Genomic DNA, 19,893 nt, shown 5'->3' on the forward strand with positions numbered 1-19,893 from the left:
ACGTGGGGCTGCCGTTTCGGACCCCCGGGCAGGAAAGCAGCCACCTGGAATCTGAGGTTGCGACGGTCCACCCCGGGGAGCGGCCGACGCGGACTCCACCGTGGGGACACGCCGACGTTACCGCGAGGTCCGGGACGTGCGTCACGAGGGCTTAGGGGCGCTACAAAACAAACCCGAACCTGGCCTCTTAGCTCAGAGTTCTAGTGGCCCGCTTTCCCTCGAGACCAGCTCCGAACCCGGCCGGGTTGCCCCCGGGCGAATGTGAGTTTAACCATCGCCAAACTGGGCCACCACCACGATTCTTCAATTCCACCCGGTCCCAAACACCCCCGATGCGCATCCGAAGCCTCCGAAGTTGGAGGAAAAGACGGTCAGATGCTCTCGGCGCCGGTCCCAGGGTGACCGGAACCGAACAACGTGCGAGGGAAAGGACCGAGACCTGCCGTGGACAGATGCCGATCGCTGGTAGTGGACAATCTCAGGATCCCACACTCCTCCTGGGGCTTCTGACAATAATAAATGTGGAATTTAAGCGCTTACCACCTGCCAAGCGCTGGGGCAGATACAAGACAATCAGGTTGGACACAGTCCTCGTCGCACATGGGGCTCAAAGACTTAATCCCCATTTTAAAGATGAGGCAACTGAGGCCCAGAGAAGTGAAGTGACTTGCTCCAGGTCACACAGCAGACCTGTGGCAGAGCGGGGATTAGAACCCACGTCCCCCGACTCCCAGGCCCGGGCTCTTTCCGCTAGGCGACACCGCTCCTCCTGCTTCTACGCCCATCAGGACCGCGGCAGGCCCCGGCCCCGTCTCGCTCACTCACCGGCCCGAGCCGCGATCAGGTGGGTGGCTCGGTTGGGGTTGTCGGCGCTCAGGATCAGGTTCTTGTTGATCTTGGCTCCCAGGGCCGTGGCGTGGTAATGCTCCCGCGTCCGCTCCATGGGGAAGTTTGTGGGGTACAGCCCGCTAAATATTATGGTCACGTCGGCCAGCACTTTGCTCTTCAGCTCGGGGACGATCTTCCGGATATCAGGCACTTCCTGGATCTCCTGCCTCAGGTACTTGTCGTACTTGGCGTAGTAATCCGTGTGGACCCGGACGAGGATCTCCTCGAGGTAGATCAAGTGATCGTCTTCGTCCGCGTCCTCTTCCTCGTCGTCCTCCTCGCCCCCCTCCTCCTCCTCCATCTCCTCCATGCTCTGGTCCAGAGACTCGCCGACCGTGATGCCGGACTGCTCGCTGTTCTGGGACTCGGTCTCGGCCTCCCTCTTGTCCGCGCAGCCATTGGCGAGGTCGGAGAGGCCGTCCCGCTCGCCCGCCTCCGGCACCACCGGGCCGACGCCCTGGGCGTCTGCGGGGCCGCCGGGCGCCTCTCCCGGAGGGGTCCGGCCCTCCCCCGCCTGGGGGCACTTGGGCTTCTTCCAGCCCCGCCTCTCCTCGCCCTCTGCGCCGGAGACCGACGAGGACGACGATCTCTTCCCGTCCGCTTCGCTGTCGCTGTCGCTGGACAGCTCGAAGTCCAGGTCGCCGGCGGCCGTACCTCGGGCGGGCCGCGTCTCGGCGGGGACCTGGGGGTCTCCGGCCGCCCGCCGGTCGTCGGAGCCGCCGCCCGTGCCGGGGTCGGCGGGAGAACGGACGGCGCCTCCGTCGCTCAGTCTGGACCCCGGCCCCCACCCGGCAGAGTCGCCGTCGACCGGCTTGCTGCCGTTGAGCTCTGGGCCGGGCTTCCCGAGGCCATTGCTCTGCTCTTCCGGACGGGCCGCGCTCCGGTCGTCCTCCGCGTCCTTTGGGGACGCGGTTTCCTCCGAGGCCTCGGCTGCTCTGGACGAGTGATTGGCTGAAGGTGCACACGAGAGCAGAAATTCCCATTAGGAAAAAGCAACGCCTTTCTTCCGTCAGGGGCCGATTCCCCCAGGCCCTCGCCCCCACTGACCGTTTCACCGAAAGAGGCCCGCTGATGACGCCAGCCTTAAGTGAACCACCTCGGACCGCGCTGGAAACTCCAGAGGCCCCATGTTACACTTGGGGTAGTAGGTAGGCCACCGATTCGGTTGTACTGTCCTCTCCCTAGCGCTCAGTACGGCGCTCTGCACACGGTAAGTGCTCAATTAATACAACTGACTAACCGACAGCGCTTCCTCTGGGTCAAATGAGGGGTAGGTCCTGAGGGGTAGGACCAAGATCTCAGTGGACCCGGGGAGAGCCATCAGACATCTTATGCTCCTTTTCCAGAGGAGGAACAAGAGGCTCATGGAGGTGGTCGCGCCCAAGGTCACGCAGCAGGTCAGTATCAGAGCTGAGACTGGAGCCTGGCTCTCTGGATTCTCGGGCCCATGTTCCTGGCACTAGGCCACGATGTTCTCTCGGGGCAGGTTCTCTCAGGGCAGGCTTCACACCCAGAGTTCCCTGATCTGCTGAGATGCCGCGGGACGCCTCAGGGGGAAGGTAGAGAGAAGACAAAAATGGCGGCAGAGGAGGAAGGCAAACGATCCGGCCGCCTCCCTCCACAGGGGGCCTGGCGGCGGCGGGTGGGGTGATACCCCGGACCCTCAAACCTGAGGAGGCTGGGGAAGTCGTCCCAGTGGGCAGCCACGGTACACGAGGGCTCACACCCTCGTTACCGAGGTCAGCTTGGAAGCAGCGTGGCCTAGTGGACAGAGCACCGGCCTGGGAGTCAGAAGGACCCGGGTTCTAATGCCGGTTCTGTCGCTTGACGTCTGCGTGACCTCCGTCACTCGACTCCTCTGTGCTCCGATCACCTCATCAGTGGGGATTAAGACCGTGGGCCCCGCGTGGGACACGGATTGTGTCCAACCTGATGGGTTTGCATCTACCCCGGCGCTTAGTACAGTGCCTGGCACTTGGAGGGCACTGAACAAATCCCATTAAAAAAAAAAAGTTACACATGCAGCTTATTCTCTTTAAGACTAGACAGAAAACTTTTTCCATGTGGATCTACATAAAGCAGGCACAAAATGCAGGGGTTTGGGCACGAATAGAGAAGCAGCGTGGCTCAGTGGAAAGAGCACACGGGTTTGGGAGTCAGAGGTCATGGGTTCTAATCCCAGCTCCACCACTTGTCAGCTGTGTGACTTTGGGCAAGTCACTTAACTTCTCTGAACCTCAGTGACCTCATCTGTAAAATGGGGATGAAGAGTGTGAGCCCCACGTGGGACGACCTGATCACCTTGCATCCCCCTAGCACTTAGAACGGTGCTTTGCACATAGTAAGCGCTTAACAAATGCCATCATTATTATTATTATATATCCACTCACGAGCCTCTTCCGACAACATCGAGGCCGAGACTGTTCGGGAAAGGAGGCTTATGGAACTGGGAGTGAAAGCGGAGAGCCCTGCAGTTCCTTCAGAGCGTCTTCCTCCCCGGTTTCCAAGTGAGCCCGTCACTGGGCGGGGACTGTCTCTGTTGCCGAATTGTACATTCCAAGCGCCTAGTACAGTGCTCTGCACATAGGAAGCGCTCAATAAATACTATTTCATGAATGAAGTGAGAACACGGAACTCTTCCTACCACCAGCCAACACCCAGATGACCACAGTCGCCGAGGGAGGACGGTGAAAACCACCCCGGGCGTTACCTCTCACCTACTTTGGAAAAATAATGTGTGTGAAGTGACTCACCCTTCTTTTTCATTTGCATTTCCCTGGATCCAGGAGGGGCATTAATGTCCCCTATGCCCTGGAAGTACACGTATTTCTTTACGGTTATCAAGTTGGGCGCAAACTTCCAGACATCTTCTCGGTCATCGATAATGCAGACCATCGAGTCTCCGCACGGGAAGAGATTTCTAAAAGGGGAGATCAGGACCTCTTTAGTAGCGCTCAGCACAGTTGGAAACCCAACCACCTCCCCGGCTGCCTTTCAGACTAACTTGGCGTCTCTGGCACGCAAGGAAGATTTCCATTTACCCGTGAGGAGGGCTAAGAGGCACTCGTCTGGAGCCCCGGAGCTGTCAATCTCCAGACGGGAGCTTGGCTTTGGGATCGGTTGTCATGGGGCTCGGATTTCTCCAGCAGGCTGGCTCGCGGGAACAGGCTTGAGGCCTCTCAACGAACGCAGCGGGTATGACGGTGTTGCTCGTTTAAAATTAATTTCCTGCCTCCGCTGCCCGGTGTTCTTTCTCCTGCTGAGACTTCCCGGGAACCCGCACCCTTGGCTCCCGGACATCCCCCGTGTCCACCCCAGAGGGCCGACTCCGCTCTCCCTTTCGGATGAATTCGTTTCTCGGTTCGGTTCTCACACTTTATTTCCGACCGCTGACGCACAAATGAGAAGCGGCAATGGCCTCGTGGAGAGGGCACAGGCCTGGGAGTTTGAAGGACCTGGGTTCAAATCCCAGCTCCGCCGCTGTCTGCTGTTTGACCTTGGGCAAGTCTCTTCTCTGTGCCTCAGTTACCTCATTTGTAAACTGGGGAATAGAGACTGTGAGCCCCATGTGGGATATGGACTGTGTCCAACCTGATTACCTTGTAGCTACTTCAGCGCTTAGAACAGTGCCTGGCACGTAGTAAGCACTTAACAAATACCATTTTAAAATCCCACCCCCTCCGAACAAACGGGAAGTTTCAACTAAAGAAAGGGGAATTAACACCCCCCGTGTACGTACCTAAGATTTCCTGTTTTAGAAAACGGGTCAATGCACTCATCCCTTGACAATATCCGATGGGAAAACAGTTTCTTCTCGGGGTCCAGAAAGCCTTTGGAAGGGGAAAAAAAAAGATTGTTTTACTTTAACTTTTAGAACATATATTGTTAATTTGGGGGGGGGCATTTTTCTACAGGGAGAAAAGTTATGGGGTAGTAGCTGATCATACGGGACCCTCTTGGCAGGGGTTCTCAATTGGAAGAAAAGCTAGTCTTCTTGACCCAGGATCCCCAGGGACCCCCTGGCCCCGTCAACTCGGAAATCATCGCGTCAGAAACGCCGGACTAGCGACTCACTGGAGAAAGGCGGTGGCCAAGATACGGGAGAAAACAGACTGGCAAACGCTTCCTGTCATAAAAACGCGACCCGCCATTTCTTCTCTATCCGAAGTGCTACCATATTAATCCAAGCATTTATCTTATCCCGCCTTGATTACAGTATCAGCCTCCTCGCTGACTTCCCAGCCTCTCGTCTCTCCCCACGACAGTCCATATCTCACGCCGCTGGCCGGATCATTTTTCTACGAAAACGTTCAGGCCGCGTTTCCCCACTCCTCAGGAACCTGCAGGTGGCTGCCCATCCACCTGCGCATCCATCAGAAACTCCTCACCAGCGATTTTAAAGCAGTCAAACAGGTTACCCCCTCCTACCTCACCTTGTTACTCTCCTTCAGCAACCCAGCCCCCATATTTCGCTCCTCCAACGTCAACCTTCTCACTCCACCCCAGTCTCGTCCACCTTGCCGTCGACTTTTCACCCACGTCCCGCCCCTGACCTGGAACAGCCTCCCTCTTCATATTCGGCAGACAACTACTCCCCCCCAACCTTTAAAGCCTTACTGAAGGCCCACCTCCTCCAAGAGGCCTTCCCTAAGTTCTTTTTCCCCCCCTCTTCTGCATCACCTTGACTTGCTCCCTTTATTCACCTCCCACCGCCCCCAGCACTTATGAACGTCTGTAATTTTATTTATTTACATTTACGTCTATCTCCCCCCCTAGACCGTAAGCTCATCGTGGGCAGGGAACGTGTCTGTTACATTGTGCTCTCCCAAGCACTTAGTACAGTGCTCTGCACACAGTGAGCGCTCAATAAATACGACTGACTGACTGATGTTTGCTATAAATGGGAAGACAGACACGGTAACCCACATTTTACTGAACCATACGCAGCTTAATTGCCCTCCAATAGCTCGTTGGGCTAAATTTAATTTTGCTTCGCATCACATCCCTCAGTCCAGCGCTCCTTTCAATTTCAGGCAGAGCGGTGAGTGTGAGATGAGTTTCACCTTGCCAGACAGGAGTGGGTCCGGGCAGGGCAACAAAAAGTTAGCGATTAGTTGGTAGAAATCTGAAGACCTATTTTTAAAAGAAGCAATGAGATCCTGGAATTATGGGAGCCGTGCTCAGTAAAAAGCAGAATAATCAGGGACACGGCGTGCTTGGGATTTCTGTTAACCCACACTCGCTCGCTTTCACAAGGTCCAGATGGTGGGGCATTTCTGTTTTCCTGTAAAAGAGGGGGCACTGCCCACAGCCGATAATGTGCAAATTAAGACGCGCTTCCATCGAGGCTCCCGTTTCCTTCTCCTTGAGTTTGGTTGGAAATGGAAGCTACCGGGGTGTCGTGACTCTATTGCAGATGTCAGACAGGACACACCATTTCTGAAATGCTAAATGCAGCCGGAACCAATTTAACTATCTTATACTCACAAAAACCCTGAAAAGGTCAAGAAAACCGGGCAATTACTGAAGGGAAATGACAGGTTTTACTCCTTTATACGCCGTGGCTAGCATGCTCTTCTCTCCCCAGGTAGCTAACCACACCTGCCTCGATTCTGCACCAAAAGAGAAGTAGGCCCCTGAGCTTTTCAAACTCTTTTCCAAGGAAAGGGCTAATCATTTCCCAAGGCTCGCTGCCTTAACACCTCTGGTAAAATCAGCCTGACCGCTTGCTAGTAGTCTGTGCTCAATGAGAATGTGCTTAATATCAAGGTCTATAAATATGTTTGACATTTCCAAAGGGCTGTCCCGAACTGACATGCTGCGTACAGGGAGTGTCCTGGGCTAAATTAGAGACTTAATTCTTGAGTTCCTTGCTTCCAAGTTGGTCTTTCATACTGAACAGAAGTCCTAGGATACTGACTGCGATATGGCATAGCTCCTAAGCCCTTGGGGGCACAAAGTCCCCCCCGCACCACCGCCCTCATGCCCAGATCTGTACACTTTATCACGTTCCCGCCCTGGAATTTATTTCAGTACCCACCTGGCCCATCAGACTGTAAGCTCTCTGAGGGCAGGGATTGCGTCTCCTGATTCCGTTATACTCTCCCAAGTGCTCAGTGGACCTAGACAACAATCCCCATCCCCGCCCCCCACCCAACTTTTACCCCCTCCTGCCTGTCTGCCTACCACCCCAGTCCAGGACCCCCCTTTCAATTTCAGGCAGGGCGGTGAGCGTGAGATGAGTTTCACCTTGCCGCACAGGAGTGGGTCCGGGAGGGGCAACAAAAAGTTGATAGAAATCTGAAGACCTATTTTAAAAAGAAGCAACGAGATACTGGAATTACGGCAGTCGTGCTCAGTAAAAAGCAGAATAATCAGGGAGACGGTGTGCTTGGTTTCTCTTAGCCCACACTCGCGTGATTTCGCAAGGTCCAGAGCAACAAGGTTTCCCTGCAATCCGACAACTCCCGGTTAGAGGGTTTCAGCCCGGTGGGGCTGTTTCCACCGGGACTTTAATGAGAAGCCAAAGGGATGGATAGGAGTGGTTTCTCCTTCAGCTAAGCCCCCTTTCCCTCTGCTCCTCCCCCTCTCCCCTCCCCTTAGCACTGTGTTCATTTGTCTGTTTTTATTACCCTATTTATTTGGTTAATGAAGTGTCCATCCCCTTCATTCTATTTATCGTGATTAAGTTGTCTTGTTTTTGTCCCTCTGTCTCCCCCGATTAGACTGTGAGCCCGTCAGTGGGCAGGGATTGTCTCTATCTGTTGCCGAACTGTCCATTCCAAGCGCTCAGTACAGTGCTCTGCACATAGTAAGCGCTCCATAAATCCTACTGAATGAATGAAAGTTTCTCCTCTGCCTTTGCGCTGACCTTCCGCTGGAGTTACCGATCAGTTGTGGGGAAAGGGGGTTCTGTGAGGTTGGCGGGAGAGGGAAGTAGAGAGGCAGGGCCGCCCCGGGTTCATCTGACGAACGGGGGAATCGCTCCCGGAGTCGGTGGAAGCTGGGCGATATACCCCTTTCCCCTACCCGCGCCGCTCTTTGCGGTGGTCCAGCTACTAATGAGCGTCCCTGAGAACGGCGTAAAGCCTCGTCCTCCTCCAGAAGGGCCAACCTCCGAACGCCACCGAATCCCGCAGACCAGACGGAGGGAAGATCCTTCCCACCTTGGAAACTTTTCCCTATCCAAGGCCGCCCTCCAGTGCTCGGCGGAGGCACAGCTCCAGAGGCTCCAGCGACCGGGAAAGGGAGCGGGCACTCCGCTCCCGGAATCATCCCAGAGGGTCCGGCCTGCCCGCCGGAGAGCCACCCGGCGCCACGGCCCACCCTGATCCCTCCCCGGTGGCAGTGGGGGGCCGTGGGGGCCTAGTCGGGTGCCGATTTTTCATTTTGGGCCCGGTGACCAGCCAAGCCGCTCGGGCCTTTTTCCCGCCCTGGCTCCGCGTGGCCGCGACTCTTAAGATGCCCCCGGGAGGACGTGAGGAGGGACGGGGCAGGGGGTGAGGCCCCAGAGAACGCCTTGGGAACGAGAAGACCGTAAGGTCTCCGCGGGCGGGGATCGCGTCTACCAACTGGTGCACTCGCCAGTCGGTCAGTCGTATTTACCGAGCCCTTTCGGGGTGCAGAGCACTGAACTAAGCGCTTGGGAGAGTACGATTTAACAATAAACAGACACATCTCCTGCCCGCAACGAGCTTACAGTCTAGAGGGGGAGACAACTTTCCCAAATACTGTGGTGCTTCGCACAGGGGAAGGGCTCAAGAAATATCATCGACTGATTGACTGATTCCGCCCCTACACCGGATGGCCAAGGTGATGGGGGCCCATTGTGGAGGTGACTGGACCTAAAGACGCCAACTCCTAGTGGCCCCCCGGCCTCCCGCTCCGTCGCTAATAGGGCCGGCCTACGGAAAACATCTCTTCCCTCTCCTGGCTGGACACTGACTCGGTACCAGCCGAGACGCCTCCCTGCGAGAACGTCATCTGGGCCCGATGTCGACCGCCCCGGGAGAGATCCACCGCTCGGCTCTGGATCACAGTGATCAGACCTGGACAAAGATCCCCGCCCCCGCCCCCCAGCCCAACCTTTACCCCCTCCTGCCCGTCTGCCTACCACCCCAGTCCAGGACCCCCCTTAAACGTAGCCCTGACTCATCCAGGGGTCCCAGAAGTTGACTGGGGTGGGGGGGAAAGCAGATTCATATTAAAAAAAAATCAAGACATTTCTGTTGCAATACTTGCAGAGAGCTGAACAGACGGAAACGGCTAAAAATAGAGTTGACCTTAAAACCAGAGGTCGTTTCCTGGCCTGGAGCATAACGAAATATTCAGAGCACCAGGAAAGAATACATAGGGGGTTGACAAAAACGTAGCTCTGGAGACAAAAAGACTTAATTCGAGTTAACAGAGATAGATTTGGGTCCAGGGAAAGGAAAGATCTGTGGGACACACAAACCCACAAAATCAACACACGATAGCAATAAAAATGGTATTCCTTAAGTGCTTACTACATTGCATGGGTACAGTCAGATCACACAAAGGCCACGTGGGACTCGCAGCGTGGCTCACTGGAAAGAGCACGGGCTTTGGAGTCAGAGGTCATGGGTTCAAACCCCGGCTCTGCCACTTGCCAGCTGTGTGACTTTGGGCAAGTCACTTAACTTCTCGGTGCCTCAGTTCCCTCATCTGTAAAATGGGGATTAAGACTGTGAGCCCCACGTGGGACAACCTGATTCCCCTGTGTCTACCCCAGTGCTTAGAACAGTGCTCGGCACATAGTAAGCGCTTAACAAAAAAAATACCAACTCGCAGTCCATGGGGGAGGAAGAAAGGGGATCGGATCCCCATTTTACAGATGAGGAAACGGAGGCAGAGAGAAGTTAAATAACCTGTCCAGTCTCACTCAGCAGGCCAACGGCCGGGACTGCATCAGAACTCAGGTCTCCCGACTTCCCAGTCCTGTGAATTGGGCGATGGTGCATTTGTTCCAAAGCGGAGGTCGGAACCGGGAATCATCAGGAAGCCTGGGAGGGACACCGAGATCGTTCCCTCTACCGCTCTCTCGCCTCACAGTGGGGCTCGACCCACAGAATCAGGATGGCTCATAGACGATGAGTCCGTTCTGCGGATTCTGGGCTCACTGTGGGCAGGGAATATGTCTGTTTTTTGTTGTACTGTCCTCTCCCGAGCTTAGTACAGTGCTCCGCACACAGTAAGCGCTCAGTAAATACAACTGAATGAATGCGAGGGATGGAGAAATCTTCTCCGGCCACAGCAAGGGAAAGGGCCACGGGCAAGGCCCCGACACCTGCCCAGGGTTTCCGAACGAAGCAGGGCCTCCAAAGCAGCACGGCCTAGTGGCTAGGGCCCGGGCCTGGGAGTCAGAAGGAGTTGGGTTCTAATCCCAGCCCCGCCACTCGCCTGCTGGGTGACCTTCACTTCTCTGTGCCTCGGTTCCCTCATCTGTAAAATGGGGATCAAGACCGTGAGCCCCACGTGGGACATGGACCGTGCCCAACCTGCTTAGCTCTTATCTTCTCCGGTGCTTAAACAAATACCATAAAAAAGAAACACCAACCCGCGCCCCGAGTTGTAGCAAGGAGGACTAATTCCAAAGGACGAACCCCTCCCCGTCCAGGGTTCTGAGACGGCTCACCTGCGATGGTGTGAGCGTACAGCCTGCTCCCGAAAGTGAACACGTGCAGCTCGTACAGCTTGGCGATCTTTTCTAGGAACTCCTTGCAGTGAGGGCGCAACCGCGTATGCAGCATGGGCTCGCCACGGCCCAACTGAAAGTGGAATATGCCCTAGGAGGGGAGCGGGGGAGGGACGATAATGCGTTAACGGGAAAAAGAAAACCCCAAGAAAACCACCCCGGCCCCGGTCCCCGCTCCCTCCGCCGCTGCCAGCGGTGCCGAATGGCCCCGACTGACCGTTAGCTCGTTGTGGGCAGGGAATGCGCCTCCCCATTCTGTTATGTTGTACTCTCCCAAGCGCTTCGTACACAGTAAGCGCACGGTTGATGGACTGACGACACTGTCAGTCCTCTGGGGATTTACAATGGTGGGGGTTGGACTTTCCCCAGGAGACGGCAAGCTCTCAGAGGTTGTTCGATCTCAGTCTATTCATGTTCCTCAAGCGGCTGGTGCCGTCCTCCGCCTCCAGCAGATCTGCTCGACCTGCATCTGTCAAGCGCTTACTAGGTGCCGAGCGCTGTACTTGGCGCCGGGGTGGATACAGGATCCCCAGGTCCGGCCCACACAGGGCTCACAGCTTAAGGGTGAGGAAGGACAGGTATTGCATCCCCATTACACAGACGAGGAAACTGAGCCCCCGAGAGGGCCGGTGACTTCTCCGGAGGCGGGATTAGACTCCCACGCCTCTTACCGCTCGGCCGCGCTGCTTCTCGCTGGCCTGACAGGCTTGAGGTCTGCCTCCTCCCGCGAGATTGGAACCTCATTTTACAGCTGATGGGAACTGACCGGTGAGGCGGCCCCCACCCAAAGGGAAAGCCGCTCGCGACTCCTTTGCATAAGGGAGGGGGTGAGTGGCCATCTCAGACCGAGGCCTTCCGAGTGCACGGAAAAAAGGAAAAAAAACCCAACACACTCTGGAATCGAAGGAGGTGAAGATTTTGAATGGCGGCTCCCAACTACGTGTCTGAAAAGACACAGGCATAATGCTAAAAAGGTTGTTCCGGTCAACCGGGAGGTACCTTTACCTGCTGTATCCCGTCTCCTTTCCGCTCCTAAAAACTCTCTTTTTCTAGACCGGCTGGAGGGCTCGTCTCCGCACAAGGGCCCACGTTCGGACAATCTAACCCAACGGCAAGGTCTGTCTAAGGTCGACACGGTGAAATAAAACCGTAATCTGGAGCCTCACCTCAGCCGGGGTTCGGTTGGAAAACAAAACTCTCCCGCCCCGTGACTTCCTGCCTAGGCAGTGCCCGATGTGCTCCCGCCACGAGGGGAGGAGGAAGGGCTCGGCGGGAGGCCCACCCCAGGCCCCCCACGATGGGCTTCTCCCCCTGTGGAGAGGTGAAGACCGTCATCTCTCCGGTTTGCTGGAAAACGACCTGGCTCGACTCCTTAGTTTCCGCCACCTGCCCGGTCGACGGGTGAAGCCCTGCCCGGCCTGAAGTGATCCGAAGGGGGGGGGGGGGGGTGTGGGCGGAGAGCCTCTTGAGCCACACCTGAAAATGCCTTCTCGTTAGGCAAGGGTGGCATTAACAGGCTGGGCGCTTTCAAGATCTGCAAGGTGGCTATTACAGGCTTCAGATGGAGGGAGGGGGCAAACGAGTCCGTCACGCCAGCGCGGGAGTGCCTGTATCCAAGACCCCATCCACAGCCACGTGCCCCCGTCACTCTGGGCCCATGAGTCGATTCGATTGTTTTGAAAAGGTCGGCGGCTTTGAAAATCGGAGCTCGGCTGCCTTTTGCCCGGGAGTGATTTGGGCAACAGCTACTGATTTCGCCATCACGAAGACCGGAAGATTTACGGACTCGGCATCTGAATCGCCAGTTATGCAGCCGTCCGTGCGTCGAGAATGAGATGGCTATCACGCCCCCAAAACACCAGGACGGATATCTGTCCTGGCTCAACTTGGACCCTGAGGACGGGAATCACGGCTACTTTCCGTACTAACCCCTCTCTCAAGCGCTTAGTACCGTGCTCCGTACAGTGTAGAAGACTCCAAGCTCCTTGAGGGTGGGGATCTGGTCTAGTCGCTCTTCTGTGCTCCCCCCACACCGGGGTTGTTCATGAAATGGGGATAACTGTCCACTACTGGACACATCAATTGAATTTACCGAGTGCTTACTGGGTGAAGAACACTGTACTACGCACTCGGGAGAGTACAACCCGAGGGAGTTGACAGACGCGTTCCCCGCCCACAACGAGCTTCCAGTCTAGCGGGGGACAGGAGAATCCAGAGGAAGCTCTCGCGGGCCCCGTCGGCACGGAGGGCCAACTCCTTCCCCGGACCCAGTTAATCAATCGATCAGCGGTGTCAGGGGACAAGCGCGTCCCAGGAGGCGACTGTGAACCGCGCAACAAGTCAGTCGGTCGCAGTTATTGAGCGCTCACCGTGCGCGGAGCACGGTACCAAGCACTCGGGAGAGTACGATATAACAATAACCAAGACGAACCGCCCCCCGGCCCATCTCGACCGGCGGGGGCACTCACCTTATTGGACATCTGCTGGCAGTGCTGCTCCGTGGTGTGGATCAACGTCTGGTCCAAGTCCACCATCAAAACCAGCTTCCTGTTCCGGTGCAGCCGCTGCTGGTCTTCTCGCCCTAACTGCTTCGCTTGCTGAAACGCGGACCCCCCCGCCCCCGATAAACCGGGATCACCGACCGGCCCCAGGACACGAGGGACTCTACCATCCGCTTTACCGTAACGACCCCGACAACGATAACGGTGGTATTTGGCTCGGCCGAGGTCCGGGCCTACTCACCTCAGAGCTGACCATCAGCTCGGGCACGCTGTGAACCATAGACACTGTGGCTGTGGAGAGAGGCATGTGCTGTTTTCCATTCTTACTCTGTAATCTGAGAGGGGTGGGGGAGGAAAAAAAAAAAAAGGGACGTTCAGTAAGATGCCCTTCCGGGTCTGCTGGTTTCCAAAACACCTCGAATCGAGGGTCAGGTTTCCGTCAGGCATCGCCAGCAGCTGGCATTTCCCGCTCAGAAACGGATTCGGCCCCGATGCTCCCCATTCCCAGGCCCATTCGATCTGCAGTTGTTGGAACTGCGCCGGCGAAAGCTCGAAACCAACAAACGACACCAGGCTCTCCACCGCTCGTCGGCAGATCCCGGGAAACGACCGGCCGCGCGCCGCGTCCCGGACGGTCTAAACTTCGCCGGGAGATGATACTCACTGGGTCAAGTCTTGGCCGCATTCGGCACACAGGCCCTTCATAACCACCGGGTGGTTGCAGCTTTCCAATCGCACCAGCACCCCGCTGCGAAAACACAAATATTCCCATTACGCAGTCGCTCGGGGCAGCAAATTGCTCCCGCGAGGGAGAGGCTTTTAATTAAGAAGTTCCATTTCTGACTGGGTCAACCAGTACAGCCGGCACTCCAGGCAGCGCCATCTCGCCCGCGATTGTTCGGGCGAGCAATTCAATTCCAAAACAGCGGTCCGAGCGCTCCACCTAGCCGAGAAGGCGTTTTCAGACGGCCAGCCGCGACGCGGCCCTCGGCGGCCGAACGACTCGTTCGGCGAAGCTTCCGAGGATTTGGTTTGAGCCGACCAAAAAGTAGCATCTTATTTTCAGGGAGGTTTCGGGTCAATTTATAGGAACGATTCCAATATTCCATCGTTCCAAAGGTATTTTCAGGACTATCTAATGCCATTTTCCTTGAAGCCCACCTTCTTTGAGTGTAGACAGTTTGTAGATGATAAAAATTACATTTATTAAGTACTGACTACGTGACAAGCACCGTTCTAAAGGTTGGGGTGATCGCACCATCATCTCCGACATTTCTGCTAATTTCACAAACTTTTCTTTTTCACGGTAAACTCACTTTAGCCTCAAATCCAGAACGGAGAAGAAACGCTTTCAAAGTGCCTTAAAAGTTTTCGAGGCCCGAAAAAGGTATTAACGTGCTCTTTAAAAAAGTATATACATTGAAAACGTTCTCCTGTCCGTAATCCACATCGTTCCACGACTCTTTAAAAATTACAGGCCACTCTCCACCCATGTAGAGCTCGATTAAAAACGAATTCCAGGTGAATCCCAGACAAAGTCTTAATTGCTACAGACCCTGAATGATCGAGTGAGGGACCCCCCCGGGCGCTGGCATCCCGGACTGATCTAGCGGGCTTTCTTAACGGAAAAAATGACCAGGAAAAGGTGCACGTATAAGACACCTCAGGGCTAATCGAGAATCCCACCGATGAGCAAACCTTCCATAACCCCCCCCCCCACCAGACCTGCAAACGTGACCGCGACAGACCCCTTGGGCTTTCAATCCATCGGTCGTATTGATCGAGCACTGTGCCCAGCGCTTGGGAGAGTGCAACATAACAGAGATGGCAGACACGCTCCCCGCCCGCAGTGAGCTTAGAGCCGAGATGGCGACGACACTGAGGTTTCTCGGAAAGTCAAACCCAAGTTAGGCTAGGGGTTTTCCAGACCGCCACGGCTCGAGAGATTCCAGACCCGATCCCGACCGTTTCGAGCGACTGAAGGGAAATGAAATGCAGCTTCCGTGAGGCAGGGACGAGGCCGGGTGGGTCTTTCTCATAACCAACAGCTGACGGTCATGGAAAGATGCTCTGGGTTTCTGGGTTTTTCCCTCTCTTTTGTCTTTTTCCACCTCCCTTGTTTCTTTTCCCCCTCACCTGTCATTAAAAAAACATTTTTTTTTGCAGTATTAACTGCTTACTCTGTGTCAAACACTATTCTAAGCACCGGGATAGAGACAAGTTAAATAGGTTGGCCACTGTCCCTGTCCTGCAAAGGGCTCACCATCTAAGTAGGGGGGAGAACTGAGGCACAGAGGGGTTGCATGATTTACCCAAGGTCGCAAAGCAAGTGATTGGCAGAGTCAGAATTAGAATCCAAGTCCTCTGACTACCAAACCTGTGATCCTTCCACTAGACTACACTGCTCTTCCGCATATTCATTCATTCATTCAATAGTATTTATTGAGCGCTTACCATGGCCCCCGTCTTTCACGTTTTCTCTCTCTCTCACAGATGCATGCGTGCGCACACACAAACTTATCTAATTAAGGCAAGATGGGGGGCAGGCGAAGAATGAGAAGACCCCAGGTCCTGTTACATAATAATAATCGTAATAATAATGACGAGGGGAGTACTTGTTTAGCTCTTACTAGATGTCGATCACTGTGCTAAGGGCCTGGGGCAGATACGGGACCATCAATAGAAACAATATAATATAAAAGGGTAATCAAGGCCCGGGAGAAGGAACTTGAGCCATTCGGTCAAGGGATTTGCTGAGCACCAATTCCGTGCGGAGCCCCGGGCCGGGGAAGAGTGAAATGGAGGGTAAAAGGCACCCGCCCACCTGGAAATAAAGACAAGACGACTGAACTTGAGGACCCCGGGCATGCAGAACGACCCCGGGAGCCTGTGGGTGAAGGAACAACCGGCCGGCCATCCGCCACCACCCCAACCGGACGGCGGCGGAAACGACGATGCAGGTGCCCCCCGAATCCGGGCCCGCACCCCGGTCACCGGTTTTAAATACCGGGTTTCAGAGAGGCGGGGACGATGGCCGGCCGGGCTTCCGGCGTTCTTTTCCAACGTCGGCATTCGGCTATAAATTGCCACGCTTTAAAAGCGGACGATGGCGGGTATTTTGGGAAGGCGAAATCATCTTGATTTGCTTTATTTTTAAACACCATTGCTCAAAAAAAAAAAAAAAAAAAAACCACCACCAAATATTTTCATGGGAAAATGCCGTGTTTAAAATACACGTCCTCCAACCGCCACCGTATCTTAAAAACACGGATTACGTGGCTTGTAAGGAGGAGTTGGTTGGGCCCCGGGGACAATCCTGCCGACTGCTTTTTTTATGGTATTTGTTAAGCGCTCACTATGTGCCAGGCACTGTACTAAGCACTGGGTAGACACAAGCTAATCAGGCTGGACAGAGTCCCTCCCCCGCATGGGGCTCAGTCTTAACCCCTTTTTTACAAATGAGGTAACCGGCACAGAGAAGCGAACTGACTTGCCTCAGGGGCACACGGCAGGCAAGTGACGGAGCCGGCATTCGAACCCGGGTCCTCTGACCCCCCCCAGACCCGCGCCCTTTCCACCAGGCCACGTTGCTTCCCTGGAAAGAGCGGGGGAAGAGCCATCTGGAACGTAAAACGAGGAGGACGGCCACTCGGTGCCTGTTTCCAATGATCACCCGGGAGGAAAAAACCCTAAAGCACAAAACCAAATGTACACGCCGTGTAAACAATGGAAAATATTATGCCGTTCTACAAAAACGCAGTCTTGACGCGTTTGATATGTGAGCACGCACGACACCCCGCCTTCAGGATGCCCTGGGATTTAAGATGCGGCATTAATCCTTAGGTCACCTAATTAGGGACCCCCCCCCCACCTCCCTAATTCCAACGACTCCCGGGTAAGCGAACGCACAGGGGGCGTTGCGTGGACGAGAACCCGGGCCCATCACCAGCGCGCGTGCACACACGCTGCGCACGGCCCGGTCCCTGACGTGCAACGCCCGGGGACGGCGCGTTCCCCCCTTCTAGACCGTGAGCCCGCTGCGGGCAGGGATTATCTCCATCTGTCGCTGAGCTGTACTTTCCGAGCGGCTGGCACAGTGCTCCGCACACGGTAAGCGCTCAATGAACACGCCTGGATGAAATGAATGCCACCTGGCCGACGGGACGAGGGCAGGGCCGGGCAGGCCAGGCCTCCTGCTAGCCACCATCCGCCAGTAAAACACCCGCTTGGGCGGGGATTCTTGCCCCGGCCTGGAAGGGAACGAAACCGTAGACTCCACTCTCCCTCTCTACCGGAGGGCAGGGGACGTGTCTGCCAACTCTGCCCTCTCCGAAGCGCTCAGTACAGCGCCTGGCCCCCGACAGGGCTCACTGAGCAATTTCTTGATAGACAGGGGAGAGCACGACCACCTACTGGAAAGAGCCCGGGCCTGGGAGTCGGAGGACCTGGGTTCTAATCCCGACTCTGCCACTTAAGAATAATAATGTTGGTATTTGTTACGCGCTTACTCTGTGCAGAGCACTGTTCTAAGCGCTGGGGGAGAGACAAGGTAATCAGGTTGTCCCACGTGAGGCTCACAGTTCATCCCCCTTTTACAGATGAGGTCACTGAGGCACAGAGAAGTGAAGTGACTCGCCCACAGTCACACAGCTGACAGGTGGCGGAGCCGGGAGTCGAACCCATGACCTCCGACTCCGAAGCCCGGGCTCTTTCCACTGAGCCACGCTGCTTCTCTAACTGCTGCTTCCACACTTGCCTGCTGGCTGACTTTGGGGGGGGGGGGGCGTTTCACTTCCCTGGGCCTCAGTTTCCTCAACTGTACATTGGTGTTTCAGGGCCCTGTCCTCCCTCCTGTTCATTCATTCATTCAATAGTATTTATTGAGCGCTTACTATGCGCAGAGCACTGTACTAAGCGCTTGCAATGTACAATTCGGCAACCGATGGCGACAATCCCCGCCCGAAGACGGGCTCACGGTCTAGGCGGGCGAGACAGACGGCAAAGCAGAACCGACCAAGACGACATCCTCAAGATCAACAGGATCAAGGAGATATACACCTCATTATCAAAATAACTAGGGTAATAAATGATATATACAAATGAGCAAATCCTATTAGATCTGGAGTCCCATGTGGGACAGGGACTGGGCCTGACCTGATGATCTTCTCTCTCCCCCAGCGCTTCGCACAGTGCTTGGCCCGTGGTAAGCGCCGAACGAATCACACCGTCGTGAATATTAGGCGCCGGGGGTTGCTCTTAGACGCAGGTCGCCGGACACGGGCCCGAGAGGGGGACGTCCAGTAAGGGGGTCCGGGGTCTCCCGGGGGCCTGGGAGTCAGAGGACGTGGGTTCTAATCCTGGCTCTGTAACAAGACTGCTGTGTGACCCTGGGCAAGTCAGCTCATTTCCTAAAACGAGGATTGAGACTGGGTGCTCCGCGTGGGACAGGGACTGTGTCCAACCTGATTACCTTGTACCTCCTCCAGCGCTTGGCACGTAGTAAGGCCTTCCATACCATTATTATTATTATTTTTCGCCCTCAAAGGGCCTCCTTCTCGGGGCTGGGCCGCTGGGGGCCTCTGACAGGAGGGGAAACTGGGGCAGGGAGGGGAGAAAAGGGTCCCCCGGGGCGGCGGGGGCCGAAAGGGGAATTCGGGAGCCGGTGGCCAGTGCGGGACAGGCACCGTGTTGCTTTGAGCACAGCGCGTGGGGCAGCGTAAGCACCGACGCCGGAGTCCAACCGACCAGGGAAGCGGGTCCGACTGCCCCCGTACCCCACTTGGGAGAAAGAGCAGTTCTCGACGGCTTCAGAGGAAGCAGAGGTTTTCGACGGTTTCCTGTCGAGAGGAGCCCATCCGCTCGAAGCGCGGAGGAGCTGATAATCTCACTGCGCCTCCCCAACGGAACGGTCTCTTTCCAAGGTCCCAAATTAAATATAATTTCGAGCGAATGCTCAAGAGTAATGACCACGATGGTACCTCACCATCGACAACCAGCCCTTCTCCCACGGAGGGCACGCCGTCTACCCTGAGAAAAGCCTCTTCACACGCTACGAGGAGCCCTAAGATCCAAAAGGCCGGATGCTACGTCTCTTGAATCGAGCAGGGGCATTTATCGAGCCGCTTACTGTGTGCAGAGCACTTTACTAAGCGCCTGGGAGAGCACAATACCGTGCCTAAAGGAGAACTGTGCACGCTGACCTAAAAAAAAAAAAACGCTTTTGTGGGGCAAAGGCTACTTATTAAAAAATAAACAAAACACACCCCGGCTCATCTCGATTAAGATCCCATCTCAAACGAGGCCTGGGACTTGATAAAAAGAATGTGGTCGGTTTTCGAAAAAGGGTTAAAATACACGCCCAAAACGTACACAGGTACCAAAAGTTAAATTATTTTCTCCAGAGATCCTGGGGCTCACGTCATCCCGCATGAGGTGGGTGTCCCTATTTTCGTCTATGTGCAGCTGGGCTCATTTTATGATCTGCATCCAAAATACAGATTCATTCATTCATTCGATAGCATTTACTGAGCGCTTACTATGTGCGGAGCACTGTACTAAGCGCTTGGAGTGTGGCGGCGTGACCTAGGGGATACAACATGGCCCTGGGAGTCACAAGGACTTGGGTTCCAATCCCGGCTCCGCCGCTCGTCTGCTGCGTGACCACGGGCGAGTCATTTCAGTTCTTTGTGCCTCAGTTCCCTCCTCTGTAAATTGGGGATTAAGACTGTGAGCCCCACGTGGGACAGGGACCGGGTCCAACCCGATTAGCTGGACCCAGCTACCCCAGCG

General features: G+C 55.4%; 1 protein-coding gene across 3 annotated transcripts in view; it reads right to left on the reverse strand.

The window, feature by feature from the left end:
• Positions 1–19,893, reverse strand: part of CTDP1 (CTD phosphatase subunit 1) — a 71,781-nt gene that overhangs the window by 45,900 nt on the left and 5,988 nt on the right. For all 3 annotated transcript variants that reach the window (XR_003755383.2, XM_029052551.2, XM_039910587.1), the window contains exons 2-8: positions 13,769–13,852; positions 13,346–13,439; positions 13,072–13,200; positions 10,544–10,694; positions 4,628–4,718; positions 3,642–3,808; positions 826–1,839 (exon numbers count right to left, since the gene is read on the reverse strand). Coding sequence is in view for 2 of the 3 variants with exons in the window: in XM_029052551.2 (XP_028908384.1) it covers positions 826–1,839; positions 3,642–3,808; positions 4,628–4,718; positions 10,544–10,694; positions 13,072–13,200; positions 13,346–13,439; positions 13,769–13,809 (1,687 nt within the window). In the remaining variant the exon portion in view is untranslated. The remainder of the gene's footprint in view (positions 1–825; positions 1,840–3,641; positions 3,809–4,627; positions 4,719–10,543; positions 10,695–13,071; positions 13,201–13,345; positions 13,440–13,768; positions 13,853–19,893) is intronic.

This window comes from Ornithorhynchus anatinus, chromosome X2, assembly GCF_004115215.2.
Source record: "Ornithorhynchus anatinus isolate Pmale09 chromosome X2, mOrnAna1.pri.v4, whole genome shotgun sequence".
Classification (NCBI taxonomy): domain Eukaryota; kingdom Metazoa; phylum Chordata; class Mammalia; order Monotremata; family Ornithorhynchidae; genus Ornithorhynchus; species Ornithorhynchus anatinus.